Source organism: Fringilla coelebs, assembly GCF_963513975.1.
Source record: "Fringilla coelebs genome assembly, chromosome: 3".
NCBI lineage: Eukaryota > Metazoa > Chordata > Aves > Passeriformes > Fringillidae > Fringilla > Fringilla coelebs.
Window position 1 is genome coordinate 11,765,728 of NC_140030.1, and position 23,655 is coordinate 11,789,382.

Here is a 23,655-nt window from a genome sequence, read left to right on the forward strand (position 1 = left end):
TTTTGAACCTGGTGAAAATGATTGTCTAGAGGATTGCCTACAATATTGGGGTACTAAGTAGAGGGATTTATGGACTCATAAACTTCTGAGATTTTTAAGGATACCACTGTAAGCAAATGTGGAAAACCTCCAATTTATAGTAGTACCATTTAACATTTGCACAAAGGAAGCTGTGATTTGTCAACATGATCAAAAGTGCTTTTAATGCAATATCCAATTTTCTTGTCCTGGTTAAAATCAGGTACTTTAAGAACTGCTTCCTTCAGCAACAACCATCTATTTATATGCCCAGTTTGAGTGTGAAAGCACTAGATAAACATAGATGCAAGCAATACATCTGATGAGACTGGTCTTACCAAAGGCAAAACAGGCCAACAATAAATCAGGTATAGAGCAACCTGATTCCTTAATGGGAAGATAGATGAATCCCACAGTGAGCTTGGGTTTAATGGCACTGTAGTACCCTCCTGTACAAATGCAATAAATAGTACAGAACTCAGTAAAATATTTATCTGAATGAATTATGAAGCTTCTAACACAGTATCAAAATATGAGCTTTCATACCCTACAAGTGTGTGAAAAATATTTTCCCTATAACATTTGGATTTTTCCAGGTGTCTGAGTTAAAGTAGTTGCAGCAGAATCTGTTCTTTTATTAATACTTACTTGAACACCAGCCACTGCTCATTGACTCATGATATTTAAAAAAAAAAAAATCACCTTAAGGGGATGAAGATATTCAAAGCACATTGAAAGAATGTAAACATCAGTGCTGCTTCCCAATGCTGAGCTATAAAGAGATGACAAAGGAGTTTAAAGCAAACTGCTTTGCAAACACAGGATTCAGTTGCTACATACAGAAGCTCTACAATCTGGGACATCATCTGGATTAACATGCAATATTATCAGGCTGATGGGTAGTTTTGAAAGCTCCATCCTTACTCTGATACAGATGTCAGGGTGCTGCTCTTTAATTTAACCATGGTACTGGATGGGGATTTCACTTTATGTAAAATTAAGTATATCACGAACTGTAACATGATTTTATTTTATTGTAGTAGTCTTGTCTTTAATATGTATAAAATCTAGAATGGCATATTTGTATGTTGTTTAGGACATGGCAATGGTACCATAAAAATATCAAGCCAGTACTCCCCAGCTGGAGCCCCCTCCCTGCCAAGGCATTGCTGCTCTTTAGTTCTGCTGTAGTGGGCAGGCTGGAACTCCAGTGGGAACTTGATCTGAAGGGAATGAGTCCATAATGGAGCAGAGATCCACCTGCAGTCTGTGGAGAGTCCCCCACCAGAGCAGGTGGATGCCTGAAGGAGACTGTGACACTCAAAGGATGAGGTGGGGCTGCGTAATGAAGTTTTATTGAACAGTGTGTGACCTGGCCATGATGCAAATGGTAAGGAATAAGGGGTGGAATGTGCTGGGTTGGGCTGGAGTAGAGTTCATTTTCTTCACAGTGTCTGGTATGGGGCTGTGTTTTGGATTCATGCTGAACACAGGGTTGATAACATAAATCTATTTCTGTTATTGCTGAGCAGGGCTTACACAGATCCAAGCTTCTTGTACAGCCATGCTGTCAAGGGGGTGACATGGGAGGGTGGGAAGAGACACAGCCAGGACAGGTGACCCAAAATGACCAAAGGGATATTCCAGACCATCATGTTCAGTATATAAAGTGGGGGGAAAAGGACGAAAGGGAGGGATGCTTGAATGATGGAGTTTGTCTTCCCAAGTCACTGTTACCTTGATAGGGCCTTGCTCCCCTAGAGGTGGCCAAACACTTGCCCAGACATGGGAAGCAGTGAATTAAGTCCTTGTTTTGCTTTGTTTGTGGACGTGGATTTTGCTTTCCCTATCAAACTGGTTTTATCTCAATCCACAAGTTTTCCAGCTTTTATTCTTCTGATTCCCCAATCTCACTGATGGGGGAGTGAGCAAGCAGCTGCAAGGGGCTTGTTTGCTGGCTGGGGTGAAACCCCAGCAGGTCTACTGCATGAACAACCTCCTGTTTAATTTGTTCAAAATTCTGTTGTTGTCCAGGACCCCACTTTAAATTTTTCTCCCATTCCACATGATAGAGCAGGTTTATAATCTGACTCTGGAATATGCATCCTCCAAAAACCCTCAGTGCCTAGGAAAGCTTGTCTTTCCTGTTTTCTGGTTGGTGAGGACATAGTTGCTATTTCATTGATCATGTCATTTGGAGTCTGGCAACATCCATCTTGCCATTTTACTCCTAAAAACTCAATCTCCTGGGAGGTCCCTTGACCTTACTTTGCCTTATGGCAATACCAGCCTTCGGGAGACTCTGGATTATCTTCTCCCCTTTCTCCAAAACTTCTTTTGTTGTGTTACCCCGTATGATGGTGTGGGCAATTCACTGCCAGTGTTCTGGAGCCTCCCCCTTTCCCTGCAGTCTGACTCAACTGCAGCCATGCCAGCCCAGCTGCAACCCCCACATTCCCTCTGCCAGAAGGAACCCCTTCTCCCAGGAAGAGACTCCCTTTCCCTGCTCCCAGCAATGACCTGAGATGTAGAATAACCTCAAAGTCCTGGCCATGCTCCCTCCTGGCTACTGCAAAAATTAGCTCTGTCCTGGCCAGAACCAGGACACTGAAAAACTACTAAATGTCCATGGAATTCTGAAATGTTTGGTATTGGCATTCTGCCATCATCCATCATGGTACCCTGTGGGAGCTGGGGTTCAGTTGCTGAGTATCTTCAGTTTCTCTCCATGGAAAGGAGTCTGATGCCATGCAGAAACTTCCAGGATGCAGGACAGACTGCTACTCAACAAGACATCAGAGCCCATTGCAGCTGGGGAAGTCTGGCAAGGGAATTTGGCCTACTGTGGAGAGATATGAGATCACAGAATCATAGAATCATTTAGTTTGGAAAAGACCTTTATGATCAGCAAGTCCAATCCTAAAGACATTTAGTCTATAATCTCCAGGTGATATCCAGAAACTCAAGAGATTTTGGCCACACACCTAAGCAACCTGAAGAAAAACCTCTAGATTCTTCTACATTGAATTTCTTGTGAATTCTTTTTCTCTCAGAACTGAAGTTCAGTTCTTTTGAACTTTCTCTTCTGCTAAGTATTTCATTATTTCTTCTCTCTATCTCCGTTTTGGAGTAAAACAAATGTCAAACTTATTACCAGGACATAATGCCATTTTTTGACTGAAACTAATGAACATTCAATGACATTTATTGTGGAATCCATAGAGCATATGAAACACAGAACAGATGTGACCAGTATCTCATTAGGCCACAAACTTTTTCCTGTAAAATACATAATCTAGAGCAGATTTCCCCTATATGCACCCAAATACAGAGTAAATCTAGATTGCTTCAATTTAAAATAATGATGTTGCTGTAGATCACAAATGATCTTCCATTCTTACCTGGCCATTTTGGTGCATGTATTCTGTAGTGTAAGAGCAGTTCACAAACTCTTTTTGTATCTTGCTTAGCAGTACTGTGAACCATTATTAACCCTGTCTTATAAGTGGGGAATGTAAATACTGGTGTCTAATGAGACTCCCAGGATCACTCAGAAAATCTGAAACAGAATGCCCAAATCTCAGTATAATGTTCTAGTTCAGCACAAGGATTCTTGGTTTGTCTTACTGCTCAAGATGACGAAGGGAAAAAAATGGAAGAAGAGTTTGGAAGACTCAAGAAGCTTTTGAATAGCACAGTATTTCCCACATTCTGTGGAGTTCAGTTGGAGTTTAAGACCATTTTACCATTCTGGCCTTATTCATAAAGTGGTCTTCACATATGAGACTGGTTCTTTCCATTGGAAAGATGGGGATTTTCCCACACCTTATCCATGTGTTTCGCGGTTCTGCATAAAGGTAATTCATAATTTGGTTTTTATTATTAAAGTCTCTTTCCACAGAAGAAGGAAATCTGGCAAAAAACCAGAATTGTTTCCTAACCATCATGATAAAATGCAGTGAAACCTTTTACTTAACCCTGAACAGCTGCCAGTTCCAGGGACAGGAGATGCATCATCTGAGTTTAGCATTCTGTTCTCCCCACAAGCAATGTGGAGCTCTGTAAGCAATGCAATACAGATAAACACTGATGACATTGAAGACAGTTATTCAAATTATTCAAATTTTCAAAAGAATTCGACCAATTAACCCAAGTTTTTCACCGATTACAGTGTGCTAGGAACACATCCTCCATATTTTGGGACCCTAATCCAAGAGTCACCAAAATCAAAGAGGATCAGATTATTTTTCATTCAAGACTGTAGCATCAAACATAAGGTTTCAATAAATAAGCACAAAAGTGTATTTAAATAAATTACAGTTAGACTTACAAGTTACACTTTATGAAGACACTCTGGGAGGATTACTCTTCACTTACTTATGTATGTTTTCATTTGAATTGCTAAGAAGAAATGGAATTACTGGAACAGATGGATCAAATCTGTTTATTTGCAGGTGATTACACACTATTTTCACTTGCTATCTCTGTTGCTACAAAGTCTAATTAGTACTGGTGTATGGTTGCACACCAGAGAAAATTTCCTACCTTCTTACAGCACCAAAGACTTACTGGAGAACTAAAAGATATTACCGGGTCTCCAAGACTCTACATAAATAAAGACAAGTTTCCAAATCAGTGAAATATGAGTATAAATCCAGAGAAGTATTGATAGTCACCAAGGAAATCTGTCTGAAGAGGAGGAGGATTGAAGATGAGCTAAAAATACTAAAAGATTCTCTCTGTGCGACCCATCCGTACGACAAGAGCTACTTTATGTGTCCATTACTTTGAGGGATATAAATGTGCACTAGCATCTTTAAATATAGACAAAGAGAGAGAATGGGAGGGAAGAGTAAAATGTGTTTGTCTATATTTGAAATGGAACTAGATCATAGATTGTATTTTCAATTTAGAACAAGTCATTCTTTCCTTGTTTATTACACTCATCAAGAAACCATATATAACTACATATAGACAAAGAGAGGGTTGTGTGGGGGCAGCAATTATTAATGGACATTACTGAATGATAAATAAAAAGCTAGCTCAGAACTGGTATTCATTGCACACAGATGTCTGGACCATGGGCAGATGTCTTAAATCGTCTACACAAAGCGCTTTTGTGCTATCACAGTAATCTAAATTGCTTCGCATTTGGTTCCAGGCATTTCCACACACTGCTCTCCACCACACATTAATTCCTGTTCTCAAATCCCATCTAGGCTTCAAGGGCCAAATTACTTCCTGGTGTAACTCTTTGGCTTAATTTGCCTCAGTTTTATCGATGCAAACAAACGTTGAGCCTGGTGTTCTCAGTTCCAGGAAATCTTGTACATAACTTAGGTTATGGTGCTGGCTCTGGGGAGAGCATCCACTGCTCCGTGTTGGAGGGGATGAAAGCACGAGCAGGAAGGAGGAGGGGTGATGCCACGGCTTCATGTGTGCTTTGTGTGAACTGTATGGTCGTGACCAACACTCCTGGGGGAAGCTTGCTTCAAAGGTCCTGCTGTTCCCTGTTCAGAAAAGAAAGGACTGCCATAGCCTGCCTTCCAAAGCTTTAACTCAGAACCTCTGTCCTTTTAAATTCTGTCAATCATCATACCCACTGCCCTGGGCTACAGGGGAGCTCTAAGAAAACCACTCATGCCTCTGAGACAGGCACTTTCCTGACTCTCTGAGGTCTTAGAACTACTGCACTCACACAGCAGGACTGTGCTTCACTGCAAATCAAGTCAGTGATGATTTAGGAAATAATTTGTATCCCCAGAGGATGCATATCTTGCAGCAGAGACAGTCCAGCATAAGTTGCTGAGTTAATGGCCTGAGTCTATCTAATGTGTCTGCTCTTAGACATTTCACTTACAGATGAACTCTGTGTTTTCTGTCTCCCCATTTTTTTACATGGAAAACATTTGAATTAGACTAGCACACAAACACACTGTCTAGGAACAGAATTGTGGGAGGAGGAGTTAACAGAGAGAGACAAATGGAGTAGTAGTTTGGATATATTATTTTGCATTGCGACCCTATGAAGAAACTGAGTAATGCATTTCCTGGTGGACATTTTACAAGGGTCACTTTATAAGGGTGAGATTGCAAAATCTCTCTCACTTTTACTATTCCTATTAACACAAAATCATCTCTGATGTTAATTTAGCATGCACTTTTGCTAAAGTCAGAATAACTTTGCAGTCAGAATAACTTTCAAGGTCTCTTTAACAGGCATATTAGATTGTATGGACTGCCTTTTTTCCTTCTGGCCCACCTGCTTGCTGTGGGAGAGCTGCCAGTTATCAGCTGAAAGGCTGGTCATTTTAAGATACCCTGTACATAGTTGTTAGCACTGAGAGTGTGCATAACACCACACCCATTTTCCCTCTTCTTGTCCTGATACAGATTGAAAGGCTAAAAGGAATTCCTTTTCTCTTATACTGGACATTTTGACCATAGAGTTTGAGCGAAGCCTTTTAGATTTCACTTGATCTTTAGCAGTTAAAACCGTGACAAAAAAGACTTCTTGCTTTCTTCCACAACTCAGAAACATAAAAGCGTACAGAAATTAATCTACAGTTGATAGGTAAAAAAAAAAAAAGAAAAATAAGGAAACAAAGAGTGACTGAGAGTGACTGTGTGGGTAAACTAGCTGTGTGATGTTTTCAGTAACACTGTGGTAAGGCTGTGCTGTAGCAGACCTACTGCAATTCTTCTCCATTCTGGTAAATGGTTGTTAATTACTGTGATATTGTTTAAACTGCAAGGAGTGAGTGAGACACCTCTAGAATGCCATGTTGCCCTATAGCCTCAGCCTACATGTGAAGAATTGAAGGCAGGTTGAAGAATTAAGGGAAAGCTGGCTGGAATCTGTTTGGGACGGAAAAGCATAGGCAGCCTTGACACTGTCCTGAGCCAAGGTTACCATGACTTGTGATGTGCTGGTCAACAGTGCAGATCTTCAAATGTCCACTGGAGTTCATGCAAACTAGATGAAATCTCAGGCAGTTCCTTGGTGGAACTTAAGATCAAGTTTGGGAAAAATAGAAAAACCCTTTTGTAACATTGTAAAAGCACACTGCGCAGTGAAATAAATCCATAACTCAAATGGTCTCAGCTCTAACAATAATAAACAGGGTCATACTGTCCAATATTTAATCCCTGACTGCCTGATCAAGGGCTTATTTATTATTAGAACTCATTATTTATATTATATACTTGGTGGATAGTGCTTCTGAGGAAAACGCCTTCTAAAGTTAAAAATCTGTCACATAGGGAATTTCAGAAGGAAACAACTGTGACACAAACCAGTTGGGAATCACACTTGTTTCTGGAGCACGGCAACTTTGGGTTTCACATTCAATTAATTTTTTTTATAGTCTTGAAGATGTGTGAGAGGTTCGGTGAGGTTACCCGTGACAGCAGCACAAGTACAGGGCAGTTTAAAACCATCCTGTGCAATCTTTGCTGGGATGAACAGCGAGCCCGGAGCAGCGCCCGCTCCCCGGGCTGCGCTCCCGGGACGGTGCCGGAGCGGAGGGAGCGGCCGGGCGATCCTCCGGCTCCCTCTCCAGGACATCGGGCTCAACTACAAAGAAATCCTCCAGCCCTGCGGCCCCTGCCGCCTTCTCACGAGCAAAGGGAGGAGCAGACCCCGAATGTCACAGGCATAAGCCTAGGACAGAAGTATCCCCAGTATAAGGTTCATTTCGATCCGAAGGGCAGTGAGAGAGGGATGCAGGCGATTCTGAGCACTCCTTAGGAAACAATGCCGAGCACCAGCAGTGCTCAGCACTTTCAGACAATGTGAACAGACACCACAATAACCCCGCTGCTCACTATGCGACCTGGCCATGCTCTGGGCATCAGCAGCTCAGCTCAGCAGCGCCAGGAGCATCCTGCTCACACACTTCACTCACCTGGTCACAGCAGCTCGCCAGAGTGCACTCCTGCTCACGTGGTGGGACACTGTCCACTCACCCAGACTCAGGCCCAAGGTGTAACATCTCTGCCTTCAGCATGCAGCAAAGGCAGGGTCCTTTTCTCAGATCTGTTTCTGCTCAGATTCACTTCTCCATTGGGTTAATTTTTCTCCAAATTTGAGGATCATTTCTGCTCTGGGTGTTCTACACATCCCCCAATAAGATACTAATTTTCATTTAGTTTGTGACACCCATCAGCCTCTAGCTATGTTCCCTTTTATTGTTGGTTTTGACCTCTTATTTTAAAGGTCAACAGTTTCTTCCTATTTTGTTAACCCAATTGTCTTAAAATTGCATTTTATACATTTGCTTCTGGCAGACTTCAGCTGTCTAGGGAAGGCTATGCAAAATCCTCCACAGAGGAGACAGGACAAACTGGCTTTGGGTAGCAACATTTTCATAGCAGGGGGATTACAGGGGTGGCTTGCTGTGAGAAGCTTCCCTCATGTCCAACATCCAACTCCATCCAGCTCCAGGACACGTGCGCTGGCCAAGGCTGAGCCGATCAGGGATGCTGACAGCATCTCTAGGATGAGAGAGCTAGGAAGGGGAAAGAAAGCCCTATGCCACTGCAGCCAGGAAAGAGGAGTGACAACATGTGAGAGCAACAGACCTGCAGACCCAAGGACAGTGCTGGAGGGGCAGGAGGTGCTCCGGGTGCCAGGGCAGAGATTCCCCTGCAGCCCCTGGTGCAGCCCATGGTGAGGCAGCTGTGCCCCTGAGGTCCTTGGGATCACAGAGATCCACCTGCAGGAGGATCCCACCAGAGCAGTGGGTGCCTGAAGGAGGCTGTGACCCTGTGGGAAGCCCCTGCTGGATCAGGGTCCTGGCAGGACCTGTGGCCTATGGAGAGAGGAGCCCATGCTGGAGCAGGTTTGCTGGCAGCACTTGTGGGGGACAGTGTCTTCTTGAAGGACTGCATCCCACAGGAGGGATCACATTGCAGCTGTTTGCAAAGAACTGCAGCCTATGGGAAGGACTCAGACTGGAAAAGTTCACATAGGACAGTTTTCTATGGGAGGGACACTGGAGCAGGGGAAGATTGTGAGGAGTCCAGTTTAGGAAGGACTTTGAGACACTTGAGCACATCCAGAGAAGGGCAATGAGGGGCTGGGAACACAAACCCTGTGAGGAATGACTGAGGGAGCTGGGGGTGCTCAGCCTGGAGAAAAGGAGACTCAGGGGTGACCTTATCACTCTCTACAACACCCTGAAAGGTGGCTGCAGTCAAGTGGGGTTGGTCTCTTTTTCCAAGCAGCAACTGACAGAACCAGAGGACACTGTTTTAAGCTGTCCCAAGAGAAATGTAAGTTGGATATTAGGAAAAAGTTTTTACAGAAAGGGTGATAAAGTATTGGATTGGTTTGCCCAGGGAGGTGGTGGAGTCACCACGTTTGGATGTGTTTAAAAACAGACTGGATGTGGCACTCAGCACCATACTTTAGTTAAGGTGTAAGGGTTGGATTGGGCTTGATGATCTTGAAGATCTCTTCCAACCTAGTGATTCTGGGATTCTGATTCTCCCTGAGGAGAAGGGAGAGGCCACAGCCACCATTCTCTGTTGTCCTGTGCTGCTGGTGGGGAAGAGGGAGAAAAATTGAAGTGGAGTGCATGGGTAAGGGGAAAGTACTTTTAAGATGTAGATTTTATTTTTCATTATTGTACATTGATTTGATTGGCAGCCCAAGTCAATTTTTTTTCCCAAGACTGTCACTGGTGACTGATCTCTCCCTGTCATTATCTCAGCCCACCAGCCTTTCCTTGTATTTTCTCTCCCCTGTCTACCTGAGGAGGACACGTGGCATCCAGCCAGGGTCAACCCACCACACAAGAGCACAGTAGCTGCAAAATGAGGGGTCAGCTCATGCTTTATCAAAGCAGCACCAATTTCACAGAATAACTCTGAGTAGGAAGGGCACCACAAGGATCATCAAATCCGACTCTTAGGTGAATGGCCCATAGGAGGAATCAAATCCACAATTTTGGCATTATTAGAAACCTGCTCTAACCAAATTAGTCTTGAGAACTTGACAGTTAGGAGCTGACAGACATAAAAATAGAGAGACCCGGGAACCAAGTAGGAGTAGATTTAATCAGTAAAGCAAATAATCAGGTGATGTGAATTACAGGCTCATAATTAGGAGGATAAACAGCTGAAAAAGGGCCTCATCAATATAAATGTGGCAGCCTTTTTATTTAACCCAAGATTGAAAACCCAGAAAGGCTTTGATTTCTATGCAAAAAAAAAAAAAAATTTTTTTTTTTTTTGTATGGTGCTATAAAGGAAAAAGCACCACACATAGAGGCTGAACAAAGGAACAATGAAGCTGAGCTTGGTGCAGAGGTGAGAGCTCTGTGGCTACTAAACATAAATTATTTTACTTGAGGTATTAAATGTATTAGCTTTTCTGGTTTATCTTCCCTAATTTCCTAGTGATGACTAAGGAAAATTAATTTTTCCAATTGCTTAGTCTAGAACTGATGGCCTAAACTTAAGGCTAATTTAATATTCTGAGAAGAACTTTCTGAGCAAGAAATTTGTTATCAGCTTGTCACAGCAGAAACTACTGCTAATCCCTCTCTTCTCTTGCAGGTTGTTACTAATAGTGATATTTTTCTCTGGGGCATGGACTCAAGAGACATCAGGTAATACTGCTACAAACTGATTTCACATCAGTGTGCAGGCTTTTCCATAGGTGTTATCTAGGCTTATGTGTGTGTTTCAGAAGAGTCTGAGGCTCTTGTGGCAGCCTTACTTTCGTGTTTTTCTGTGAAACTTTAAACATACAGGGATTTGCTAGAAACTGCATTCTTTAGTTTCATGTGTCACTATATTAAGCAAATAATTCTACCTTTCCTCGCTCTGGTAACAAGTACTGATGAATTAATAAGGAATTTATTCTTATTCTCTTGAGTGTAGTTGTTGTTAGTCATCATACAGTATGTGAGGTCTTTTATCATAGCTTAACCTAGCTAAGCACTGGGCAGCTGTCTGCTCATTCCTCATCCTCTCTGCCCCCAGCAGAATGGGGAGGAGATTCAGGAAAAGCCTCAAGGATTGAGAACAATATTTTAATAACTAGAACTCATTCAAATATACTAATTATACAAATTATAATCATAATTTTAATTTTTAATGTTATAAAACCTAAGAAAAATTTGTGATGCACAATAGTTGCTCATTACAACTGATGCCCAGACAGTCCCCAAGCAGAGATTGGTGCCTCCAGCCAATTCCCCCCAGTTTATATATAGGTCATGACAGTCTATTATATAGAATATACATTTGGCCAGTTCAGATCAATTCTCCTGGCTTCTTGTGTACCTCCTCCCTGACACAGAATGAACCACTTAAAAGGTCTTTGGCTTGATGCCAAGCACTGCTCAGCAGCAACCAAAACTTCAGTGTGTTATCAGCAGAATTCTTGCACTGAATCCAAAATACAGCTCTGTACCAGCTACTAGGAAGAAAATGAACAAAATCAGGACAAAATATTATAAAGACAGCAGTGATTCATCTGAGGAAACTGTTTTCTCAGCCAAAAGTCTTTCCTTACAAAACAGAGCTGGTCCTGGAGCAGCAGATGCAGAGAACTGTCTCTAGGACTGTCTGCCCTACTCACTGTGGGTCCTGTATAAAATGCCTTGGCCATCCCCAAAGATCAAAGCAAACAGATACTGGAGAAGGTTTTATCCAGCTTGGAGCAATTATCTAGCTTCTGTACTGAATCCAGTTGGTAGCTTGGAGTGTGGCTGGAATAGGGTCATGGTCACCCACATCTGTCTGCTGCTCCTTAGTGGGACTGTCTCTGATGTGGGAATGGCATCACTAGTAAACATCAGCCTACAGTGCTGAAGCCTCTAGGAAAAAGAATCCTCTCAGATCTTAAAATGCACCATTATTGTAAAAGGTCTAGCTGGTGTTAGGTCATGATGCCATAGAAACTCCTGTTTGAAGCAACAAATCCCCATTTATTAGATGTGTGTGCCAAATGAGAAGCCTTCTCTGGTCTCTGCTCCTGCCCTTAGGACAGTGTGTACCTGCCTCCTGCCTGGAAGAGGTTTGGGAGCCATGGCCTGGTTTCTGCTGTGGTGATAGCTTGGGACTGGAGCTTTTCAAGCCATTTTCTCTGTTCCTGGGTGGTCTTTTCCCAGTGTGAGCAGCTGGCTTCTGGTACTGGTACTTGGTCAAGTGACCAGGGTAGGCTGATGGAAGGGCACAGCTTATGTGGCTGCTCTCCACCCAAACTAACTTTTGGCTCTTGCGAATAGAGGGGTACAGGTGAAAGTTTCTGGTTATTTTGTGGTTGGTTTGTAGGGTTTGTTTGGTTGGGATTTTTTTTGGTTTAGAGGTTGGATTTTTTTCCTCTTTTCAGGAGTGTGTAGGACTTTGACATTCTGTTTTATTTCATCGAAGGTGTTCAGATTGGGGCAGCCAATGCAGTACCTTTTTGACCGTGTTCCAAAATCCTATTTCCATGACCGGCTGTTGCAGGTGGCATTGCCAAATCATCAAAAGCCATTACTAATAGGATACTAATTTTGGAGCTAGCTTTTCTCCTGGAATTACTGCCAGTATAAACACAACCTCTCACCTCTCCTGACCAGAGATGTATGACTGCCACAACACTGACTTTATAAAGCAAAATGTGAAATAGCAGATTTGTTTGTATCTCATTTTGAATCCCCATCTTAACAGCTTTTCCATACATCTGGCACAGGACCCATGAGTTCAGAGTGCTTGGGGGACCTTCTGAGGATAACACTGAGTGCAGAATACTTTAAAGACAAATACTTATCTCTTTTTGTTGTTGGTAAGTTGACGTAGAAGAACTTGGTAAGAGAATTACATATGGTGAAATGTTTAAAATTCTCTGAGGTGTTTCTATACTAGAATTCTCCAGATATTTTATTATGTATACTAGAATTCCCTAGATATAATACTAGATTATTCTACTATTATAGAGCTTTGTAGGCTGGATCTCATTGTAAGCAAACCCAACTGCTACCTTGATTTCTGTGTAACCTATACTGTCGACTTGTTTTTTGATAACTTAGCCATGATCAGACTTGGTTTTGGGTTCAGCTTGAAATGCATACAATAGTTTCTAGGCATGTTACAGCTGGATCTCATGGAACATCTCATGGGTTTCCTTTGTGATAACAATGTTTTTTAGTAACAGCACATACTGTTCTGAAAATTCACTAGCTGAAGCTGGCACATTATTTTTGTACTAGTGGCTTCAGCTTGGTGGAGGTGTATACTTAATGAAGTTTAAAAATTAGCTGGGCCCTCTAGCTGTGGACTTAGTAGTCAGCAAGTGGTACATTTCTGTGAAAAGCTTCACTGAAAGGGCACAGTGATAGTACTTTTGGGATATAAACACCTGCTTTAAGATTATATGTATAAATGTAAATCTGGCCTTGAAAAAGCTCTACATGCCAAAGCTCTACATGCCATCCATTTTTCTAGAAGTAGGTTTTGTGTCAAAACCCACTTAAAACGTGTTCTTTGTTGAGACATCTTCACTCCTGCACAAAAACGCTCTGATGCCAGAGCAGGTTTCTCAAGGAGTTAGCAGAGCAGGAGTTGTACTTGTTAATGCAATTCTTTGCTCTCTATTTGCCTGTAGATCAGTCTGGCACTGCCTGGGAGCTCGATGAGGCCATGGCAGCACAGTGTGGCTATACAGTAACTTACACCACCTGCAGGAGCATTCAGCTCCGTGCTTCTGCACTGAGCTGCCATTCTCACTTGGAGGTAAGTCTGTTACAGACTCTGACTACAGTGCTCTTGTACACTAACTTTATGTAAGAAATTACTGAATTGTTAATGGACATTAACTGAGGTGTCATAATGCTTTGAGTATCTGTTAGCAGAGAATAATAAAATTTTCTTCAAATGTATCCAGAGGTCTGAAAATGTTCCATGGCACTGCCATTTGGAGGGCCTACAGAAGAATACATGAAATATATCACACTTAAAGGGCAACTATTTTCTTGTGGATTGCAATAGGGAATTGTATCTAGCAGCCATATTGCACTCTGCCCTAACAATATTTAGTGTCTTGAGATTCATCAAAGTAAAAGCTAAAACTTTGTTTGCTGGCTCACTGCTACTATGTCATAAAACACAAAATCAGCCATCTCTTAGGTTTGTTTGTTTGTTTTCTTATTGTTCAATTCTGGGGCTGTGCAAAAGGCACAAACCTGCTGCCCAAAATATTTATGTTGCTGTGTAGCTATGTGCACATATCTTGTGCAGTTAATGAAGCTGAAAGTGATAATGCTTCAGTATGGAGTTACTCTTCTGTGCAGAGGCTGGTGGGTGTATTTTGTAATTTAATTTAGGGTCACAAGGATAGGTGGTGCCCAGGTAGGGAAAAGAAGTCTAACAGGCAAATGTTCCATTTGCCCACACAGAAAGATGTGTTCACAGTAACTATACAAATCAAAGCATCTCACACTCCTGATATGAGCAATGCTACAACTCATCTGCAGAGTGCAAGTTGCCATTATGGTCTGTGGAGTCCCAGAGAGATAAAATGTGAAAATAACTACATGGAGGTAAGTACTTATGCAAAGTGTTAGAAGTAAAGAGGCAGGTACTGCAAGATGCTCTTAGATTGTGTTTCCAATGCATATTCCTAGAATTTTGTCAGCTTCAGACTGCCCCATCATGAGCAGCTTGTTAGTGAGTGTGCATTATGCATCTTAAGTAATACATTAATATTATGATTGTATAACTCATATTAGCAGTAATAGCTAATAAAGCTGTAAAATCATATTAAAAAGGTTAAGCTTGTAGATTGAACTCACTGAATGTTGCCCCAATAAATCTTATTTGAGACAACAGAGAATGTATACCTCCTGAAGGAAGTTTCCTTGCTGGGGAGGAATGCAAGAGAACATTGGAGTCAAGAACTCCGATCTTAAGTGGAAATAGAGTGTAGAAGATAGGTGGAAAATAGAAAGAAACTGAAAACAAGCAGACTACAGGTGAATCACCAGGCATGGCAGCATCTCGTTTAGGAAATCCTGGTTTCCCTTGCAAAAGGCCTGTAGGGTGTTGAAGACAAGGAAATAAGTGCTATCAGCAAACCCCTTACAGTTGTTTTTTTCCCTTCAGGTTTCTGTCAGGAGGGAGGTTCCACAGACTATAAAAGACTTTATTCAAGATGAACCTGAGGACTGGACTCTTGTATTTCCAGAAGTAAAACTACAGGTTTTCTTTCTAGCAAAAGCTAGTGCTACCTCTGGCACAACCATCTTTCTTTTCATTAACCACGCAGTAATTTCAAAAAGTACTTAAGTAGCAATAACAGAACTTCTGTATCAAGTAGTTTTAGTATATTTTTATAGACTAGAAGTACAGACAGTTGTAGGCTGTGTCTCCAGGGCAAAAATCAAGTTTCCCCCAGGGAAGAGATAGTTTTGGTGTTTGTTTGTTTGTTTGTTTTTTGCGCAAACAAAAACCTCTTTAAAATCCCAGAAAAAAATACTGTGAAGAGGCTTTTTTTTTTTCTTGGACTCTTGTGTGTGCAGAGTCTGCAGCAATAAGTTAGTGCCATTAGTCATTCTCTGTTGCCCTTAATATGGAAAGTTTTCTGTATGCATGAGGTGGGGAAAGCTGGAGGGGTAGCCCACTAGTAAAATTCAAAGTAAGGCAACAAAACTGTTGTGCAGTTCAACACAGTAAATCATTCAATGCAATAAACCTGTGACTTTGAACATCATGTTTAAACTATTGATACATTTCTCTGGGCAGGCAAAGGCAGAAGAAGCCTCAATATGGCAAATAGTATTTCATCAGCCAGAAGAAAAAAGGGCTCTGCTTGTGAGCAATGCTTGGAGTGCAGGCTATGGACTCAACGCCTCCGACTCCAGGGTTCTGCTGAGAGTGCCATACACTGCTGCCCAAGTTCAGCTGGTCGAGGTTGGTGTGCTCCTTCTGGCCCAAAAAGCTGCCAGGCTGGGCAGGTCTAACCAGATTCCTTCCTTGCAGGATCAGGGAATTACCTTTTCTGTGCTGAGGTCAAGTACACTTTACAAATACCGGTGGGTGATCCTGATGGTGGATACTGCTGTGGCATGTCCCGTAGGTAAGGAGTGTGGTGCCATGCTCCAATGCCAAAATGTACAGGGACAGACTCACAACCAGGGAGCTGACAGCTTTCATCTCTTGTCCCTAAGATGGTGTGGACTACATGAACAGAACAATCACCTGGACTGTTCCAAAGTATATTCCACCACTGTCTGCTGGAATGACTAGCTTTAAGGATGTGCTTGTGGAAGCTGGTGTGGATCTACACAGACTCTCTGCCAAGGAAATGGCTTCCAGGAAATATGTGTTATTGAATGAGTTAACAGCAATTACAATGAAGATTCCAATAGGTGCAGAAGGTGGTTATTACAAGGTTAGTGACTTATATTATGCACCATGCAAGCAATATTCTGGGATGTATGTTTGTTTTCTGATGAGGAATAATTCTTCATCTTGTGCCTTTCAAATGAAAGATGGGAGTGTGGGAGTGAGGCAGAACAAAGGATTTGTCAAAACTCCAGAAGCCCTGACCAAAGATAGTATTTGTAATCACCACTTTATGAAGAATTTTTCTTGCAAGCACAGGTAGACGGAATCCTACACAGAACTATTGATTCATTAATTAGTTGGGTTAGCATGGAGCTTTCACCTATTATTCCTGGTGTCATAGTCCTGTGAGATGGTTCTAACTGGATTGTAAAGCATGCATGGGTTCTGTTGTATTTTACACAGACCACTTAAGAGAATGGGAATAACCTGTTAGTCCAGCAGGCCACGTGCTCTTGGGTTGGGACTACGCATCTAAATCTAGCTGCCTGGGGTGAACCCTGGGCAAATGTGGCACCTGAACTTCTGGTGAGGTTGCATACCCTGTTCACTGTGAAACAGTCCCCTGCTCCTTTGAATCTTGGGGAGTGGGAGATTATTTTCCAAAGGAAGTCCTCTGAGAGTTCTGAGAGAATCTAAATAGGGACACAAGAGTTCAGGATTTCTGAGCAAAAAGGGCAGTTGGCTGGGGCTGTAGATTTAGCTGGCCTTAGGATGCTCCAACATAACTTTAATGCAAAATCAAGCCATACTAAAGGGTACTGATTTGAATTCTAGACTTCTGTGAGCAATGGACAGCTTGGGGTAAAATACATCATCAACTTGTTCTTGGAACACCAGTGGGAAGACAACAAATGGGGACTAACCAAACATACCATCATCAAGGAAATAGAAACACCATTTGAACCAGCAGAAGTTGCTATAACCAGTAGTAAGTAGCTGAACATTGAATTTACCAAAGGTTTTGGTACTGTTGAGAGCTTAATGCTGTTTGTTTCTTTTCAGATGTAAATCTGAGTGCAGGGCTAATGAATGTTACAGTAGGAACATTCCTCCCAGATGCTGAGCTTGTGAACTTGACCATTGAAGGGGTTGTTGTGGCGGTACCTGAAGCTGTTCAGCATGGCTACCTAATACACAGGACCAGCTATGCTAATGGAAGCAAAGCATATGTACTACAAATCTCACTTGATGCACCAAGTATTAAAAAAGAGGTGTGTACTAAGGCACTGCAGCATCCCACAGTATAGAAATGATGATATCACTTGATGATTTTTCATGTCTAAATATGATTTTTCTAGTACATGAGAGAGGACATGAGAGCATACACCCTGAATGTCACCCTCACATTCATCACCTATCCATCAAGTGAGACCTTTGTTGTCCCAGTAATTGCACTGTCAGCTGTGAAAGATGCAGGTAAACTTTGTGGAGCTTGGGGTAAACTGCCCCAACCTGGCTGTGAACTCTGGCTGTGAGCTGGGCTGGTTTCAGCCAGGGATACTGCCAGTCCCAGGGAGCTGCACTAAACTGATGGCAGCTGGCTGACTCTTGGCTGTTTTGCAGTACTGCCCAGTGCCACAGGGTTTTGTGATGGGAGGAACCTTCATCTCATTATCACTCGTGGGAATGTGGACCAAAACTGGCTACCTTTCATCTCAGACTGGCAGCTGACCCAAGAGGCTGCACAGAAGTACAATTACATTCTCAGAGACAATGGCACTCACCTGGAAATCTCTGTCCCTTTCCTTTCTCCCCATGTGAGCTATGAGGTAAGGCTGCCAACATGTAGCAATTGAAAGGCATGTTCTAGCTGGCAGATGTCAACAGGACATATTCTTGGAAGTAAAATAAAACTTCTTTTAGACAGTCTTCTAAGGTATAATGGAGGGTTATTTTTGCCCTTGTAAGAAAACTTTCATTTCCCTTAGATAATGTTGGCAGAAATGGGCAAGAAAAAAGAAACATTCTGCATTTAGTGTATGGCTGAGCATCTTTAAGGACAGCTAAACATGCAGTAGAGTTTGTATTGCATTCTTATGCAAAACAACTGAAAAAGCTCACCCTGTGAGCTTCTGGATTAAAAACATCCTGTTTAAATACACCCTATGGATTTGACTTTGCTCAAGCACCATTATCTTTGGCTTGTGATAACCTGCCCTCATAGTTTTTGAATGCTTTAGTTCAACAGTGTGTCTTTATTCTCTTGTTTAACCTGTGATTGTCATCTCTAGGTCTTTCATACCTCTGCAATAAAGGCTTCATTCTACTTAACCTTGAAGGATGACATCACCTTGGCTGAGAGGAGAGATTTCTCAGTTTCCTGCTTATTTTCATCTTCAGAGCTAATACGTAATAGCATGCTGGGGATTAGCTGTTAATGCTATTTGAGTTGCAAAACTAAGCCATGCAGTCTGAAATGTTTCTAGGTTTTAGAGTTGTGTGGCACTGTGTTTGCTTGTCAGATTTCCTACCAGTTAATATGCCACAAGGCAAGTCAAATTAAACATTGGAGTGGCTATCCTGCCTAGTACAGGAACGGGGGAAGGAAGTGGGAAAGTCTACTTCCCCACACACCTCAGAATCAAGAAGCTATTTAAAGGATTTTTGTGGTTGTTTTGAGAGTTGAATGAAGTGGGGGGTTTTGGTGGAATGTGAGGACAATCAGCATATAAAGTAGTAATTCTAAAAATGTTAGAACCTTAGATAACTAAGTTTTAACAACTCATCAGTATGAAATGTATGGAATATCTTGGTTAGAAAAATTCTTTTGAAGAGAGTGAGAGCTCCTTGTGAGCTGCCAAAAGAACTTCCCAGCAAATCTATTCAGAAAATCTTTGTTGTCAGGCTACAAAAGGAGGTTGAATCCTAATTTGTATGAAAATGTATATTTCTCTTTCAGAGTGCCTGCCCAATGGCACTGTGATTATTACTGCAATCAAACTGGTAGGTAGTGAAGACCTGGACACTGCTCTGTTTGTCTTGAGGGACAGACAGTGCAAACCCAGTCTAGTGACAGAGAGGACTGCCACCTTCAAGTTCAATGTGAACGCTTGTGGAACAAGTAAAAAGGTAAGGACTTGGTCACATCAAGTTTACTCTGCATTGGGGTAGGGATATTGCTAGAGACCTGGCAAAAGTTCAGAGCTAAGCTCAAGCTGCATCGAAGTCACAGCTGAAACTAGCACAGTAGTACATCTATACTCTTTCTTAGCTTACTAAATTCAGTTGAGCAGAATTTCTTATTGAGTAAAAATGTTATTTCAAGGTCAGAGGTGCTTTCTGAAACTTGCCTTCAGTTTGACACCTCTGAATTGTTTCATGGTGGGCTTGAATGGGAGTTTATGCTGGTCAGGTGTACTTGTATGCCTTGCAGAAGCTTTTTGGGTATTGCTAATGACTACATGCCCAAAGACTAGAGTGGGTACTATTTGTATCACCAAATACTGTACAAATAGAAAACAAACAAAATAACAAATAATTAGAACATGCCTAAATTCAGATCACCATAAATGCAGCTTCTTTCACATTGTTGCATTTCATTCTATGCACTGATTCAGTAAATAAGCACAGCTGTTGTTTTTCTCAGGACCCACGCATCCCTTTCTAGGGTGCTCTGTCATATTCAAGCTAATAAACTTCCTTCTTGACTATGGCATAGCTGTCACTATGGTCAGCTTTAGTTCAGTGGGCCTTTGGCTGGTAATTTCTGCCTATTTCTAAGCATACGCTGCTCAGCGCAATCTGGCAGTCAAGCAGAGGGATGTAGGCATTTCAAATCAGACTCTAATGTGACTGTCCTGTTTGTAATGATGTGCATCCTTCAGTCCAACAGCACAACTGTGACATATGAGAACGAGGTACTCTATTTCAGACCTGGCAATGAAATACCCATATACCAGTAAGTGCTGTTCCCTAACAAAACATTGTGCATGTTATTTTGGCTGTAAAAAATCTAATGCTAAATCTTTTCTCTCAGGCTGAAATTTCTCTGCTTTTATGCAGTCGAGCAGACTGCTGATGTTCCATATGAATCTAAGAAGAACCCACCACCCAGTATTAAACCAGGGTCTGGCTGTCTTGCTCTTTCATTGCAACTTTTCAAAGGTAACATCTATGATTAGACTCTAAAATCCCTGAATGGCTGAGGCCAGAAGGGACCTGAGATTGATCTTACTCATCCACTCTGCTCAAGCAAGGCAGTGTAGAAAATGTTCCCCAGCACCATGTTCAGATGACTTTTTTAAAAGTATCAAAGGATGAAGTGAAAAATTTTTAAGGCCTCTAACAGGACTTGTCTCTTCCAAAATGCAACATAAATGGTTGAATATTGGTAGTGGAACAGACTTAGCATCACTGACACAGGTATGGTTTTCCTGCTTCTGGGCATGATGTAAGTTTTGTGTAGTGCATGTGATGCCAGCTTCTCTCTCCTATGAGCTCCTGAAGTGTTGCTAAGCAGGTTCAGCAACTCACTGGAATGGTTGTAACCTGTGTCAAAGATACAGCTTTAAAGTAGTACTAATGCCTGCAGAAAGGGTTAATTGAAGCCTGAACCAAACACTCATGATGACTGGAATGGCCATTATGTTTTGGTTTTTTTTTTTTAATTCATTTTATCTTCTTGCTACCTTTGAGACAATTTTGAATAACAATATTGATGGCTTTTTGCAGAAGGAGTGTTTCATTTCTGGATCCTCTGAGCCAGAGAATATGTTTGAGATTTTTGCTTTCATTGCTGATCTTGCCTTCTTGCCATTCTATACCAAATTCTTGACATTTGTATGCTGTCCCAGGTCTTAGTATTACTGTGCTAGAGCAAATGGTAGTGGAAAAAAGAATGAAGCAGAAAGTTTGTGGACACTTCCTCCATAAAAAGGAAGCTCCTAATATCAATACTCTCTTGCAGAGAAATCCTATTCAGAGCCCTACCAGGAATCAGAATATCCTGTGGTAAAATACCTGGGGGAGGCTCTGTATTTTGAAGTTGAACTGCTCCTGCCTAAAGATGCAAGACTGGACCTAAACCTGGATGACTGTTGGGCTACCAACTCCCAAAGCCAGGACAGCCTCCCCCAATGGCACATCCTCATACATGGGTGAGGAAGGCTTCCCTCCTCTGTTTGGTAACTGCTTAGCACAAGGTGCTGTACCTCAGGTGGGAGGACAGGGGAAGAGGCAGAGGTGCAAGTGGCAGAGGTCACCTTGGAGGCAACTGCTGCTAATCTGTGGGGCATGTGTTGGTGTCAGCACAGTGGCTGTGCCTTCTGGGGCCAGCAGGTCATGTGAGTGGCCAGAAGTGCTTCTTGCTAACAGTTCTGGCTGGAAAGAAAGAGCAAGAAGCAACCCTGACTGTGGGCAAAGGCGGGGATCACGAACTGGGGAGTTCCTATTCATTCCCCTATGGCCCAAGGAAAATGGAGAGGAAAACTCTGCTGTATTTCATCTCTTTGCTGTGTTTGAAGGTCTGGTTGAAGGTTTAGATCAAGTACATTTCCTCTCATGTATTTCCCAAACAGGTGTGAAAACAACAAAGACTCCTACAGAACTGTCTTCCACAAAGTTAATTACAGCCTCAGAGTAAAATTTCCCCAGCACCTCAAGAGATTTGAAGTGAGAATGTTCACCTTTGTCCAGGACACGTCTCTGTTACAAGAGCAGGTCAGATGTCTCTGTTCTGTCCTGAGCTGTTGGCAGTCCTGACAGGTGAGCCCAGGGTGATGCATGCAGCCAGTGCTGTGTAAGGGCTCAGCTGGCCAGTGCTGCCTGGGCCTATTGGACACTGGGCCTGTTGTGCCTCCTTAAAGGCACAACACCCTGGGAGGGGTGAATAAAGGCCATCCACTTTTGTTCAGTTCACAAAAGGAACTGAACAGGCCTCCAAGATGCTCAAGTCCAATCTTTGACCATCATGCCTACTAAATGATATTGTGAAGTGCCACATCTATTCATTTTTTGAACACTTCCAGGTATAGTGACTCCACCACTCTTCTTGAGAGGCTGTTCCAATGCTTTGTCACTTTTTCAATGAAAAGCTTTTACCTAATACCCAACCTGACCTGCTCCTATGAGGCTATTTTCCCCTTGTGCAATATGAGGCCATTTCCCCTTGTCCTGTCACTAGTTGCCTGGAAGAAGAGGCCACCCCCCACCTTGACACAACCTTCATATTCTTTGTGATCAGTACACTTTGGATTCAAAATAAGACTTCCCTAAATAATCTAAATATTCTTGTCTTGTAGTTGTACTTCCACTGCAGTGTAGTGATCTGCAATACTAAGCAACAGCCTTTAGACCCCTTTTGTCCAAGGAGATGCAATCCTGGGAAGCACAGATTTGGTAAGAAAACAGGCATGTCTCAAGTCTCTCCTGTGTTTTTGCTCAGCACTTTGGCATGTGCTCTCACTAATTGTGCCAGGTTGCAGACTTCTAGTCCTAAATTATGCTGTCCAGGGAATTAAAAGCTGAAATGTCTTACAGCCCACAGCGCACATCCACATGGGCAAGTGTCATCTGGACCAGTGCTTGTTAGGAAGAAAAACAATAAGGAGAGGTTGGTGTCAGTCTTAAATTACACTATTGGAACACCAAGAGTACTGCTGCTGCAAGGTAACAGATTTCTGTGGACGTCTCTTCTCCCTGCAGGTGAATGCACCAACTTCTGACAGACTAGACAAGAACTACTTCATTTTATAAAGTTGCAGTTAGGTGGCCTAAGCAAGCACAGCCTGCTGCCCAGATTCACAAGTAAAATTTTCTGTGGTATCTACTGGGAAAATAGCTTATCAGAGTCCATGGAGAAAAGGGTCAGTTAACCAATATTGGGTGTAACTTTAAGTTAAATTATTGTATTGTTCTTCTCTGTTCCTCTACAATATTAAACTCTTAGTGCTTTGTGTGTTCATCTGACCTAGTCTGCTCAGCTAACATGTCTGAAGCTTGTGCTGCTTTGCAGTTGGAAGCAGCTGTTTTGGAGTAGGGGAGGAAAATGGCAACAAGTGTGAACTTAATTGTAAATCACTTCATGCTTTTTTTTCATTTTTTAAGCTTCTGTATGAACAAAGGACTGGGAGAGCTTAATGTCAGTAAAAGAATGTGGAGTAAAAGAAAAAATTGAGTCCATCCCATTTTTTGGAGTAAAATTGGATAAACGTCCTTGATCCTGTAGTGGCTGTTGACAGGAAAGCTGTAAACTGTGATTCTTGCAGGAATGTTGTGGCTCTGCAAAAGCTGCCTTCCCTAGGTGGGTCAAATCACTCACAGGTAACATCAGTGACTGCTTAGCTGAGTATCCTC

At 42.2% G+C, this 23,655-nt stretch overlaps 1 protein-coding gene across 1 annotated transcript; it reads left to right on the forward strand.

The window, feature by feature from the left end:
- Positions 1-7,846: 7,846 nt before the first annotated feature.
- On the forward strand, positions 7,847-23,055 carry LOC311151322 (uncharacterized protein; the record flags this gene model as incomplete). The annotated part of the gene is made up of 18 exons (XM_084201676.1): positions 7,847-7,966; positions 12,688-12,802; positions 13,622-13,749; positions 14,412-14,555; positions 15,118-15,201; positions 15,757-16,090; positions 16,182-16,405; positions 17,137-17,290; positions 17,365-17,573; positions 17,661-17,778; positions 17,926-18,131; positions 18,594-18,711; positions 19,262-19,431; positions 20,187-20,260; positions 20,339-20,466; positions 21,269-21,458; positions 21,879-22,020; positions 23,005-23,055. 18 exons carry the CDS (start codon positions 7,847-7,849, stop codon positions 23,053-23,055), a joined length of 2,709 nt encoding a protein of 902 aa, XP_084057802.1.
- Positions 23,056-23,655: the final 600 nt, after the last annotated feature.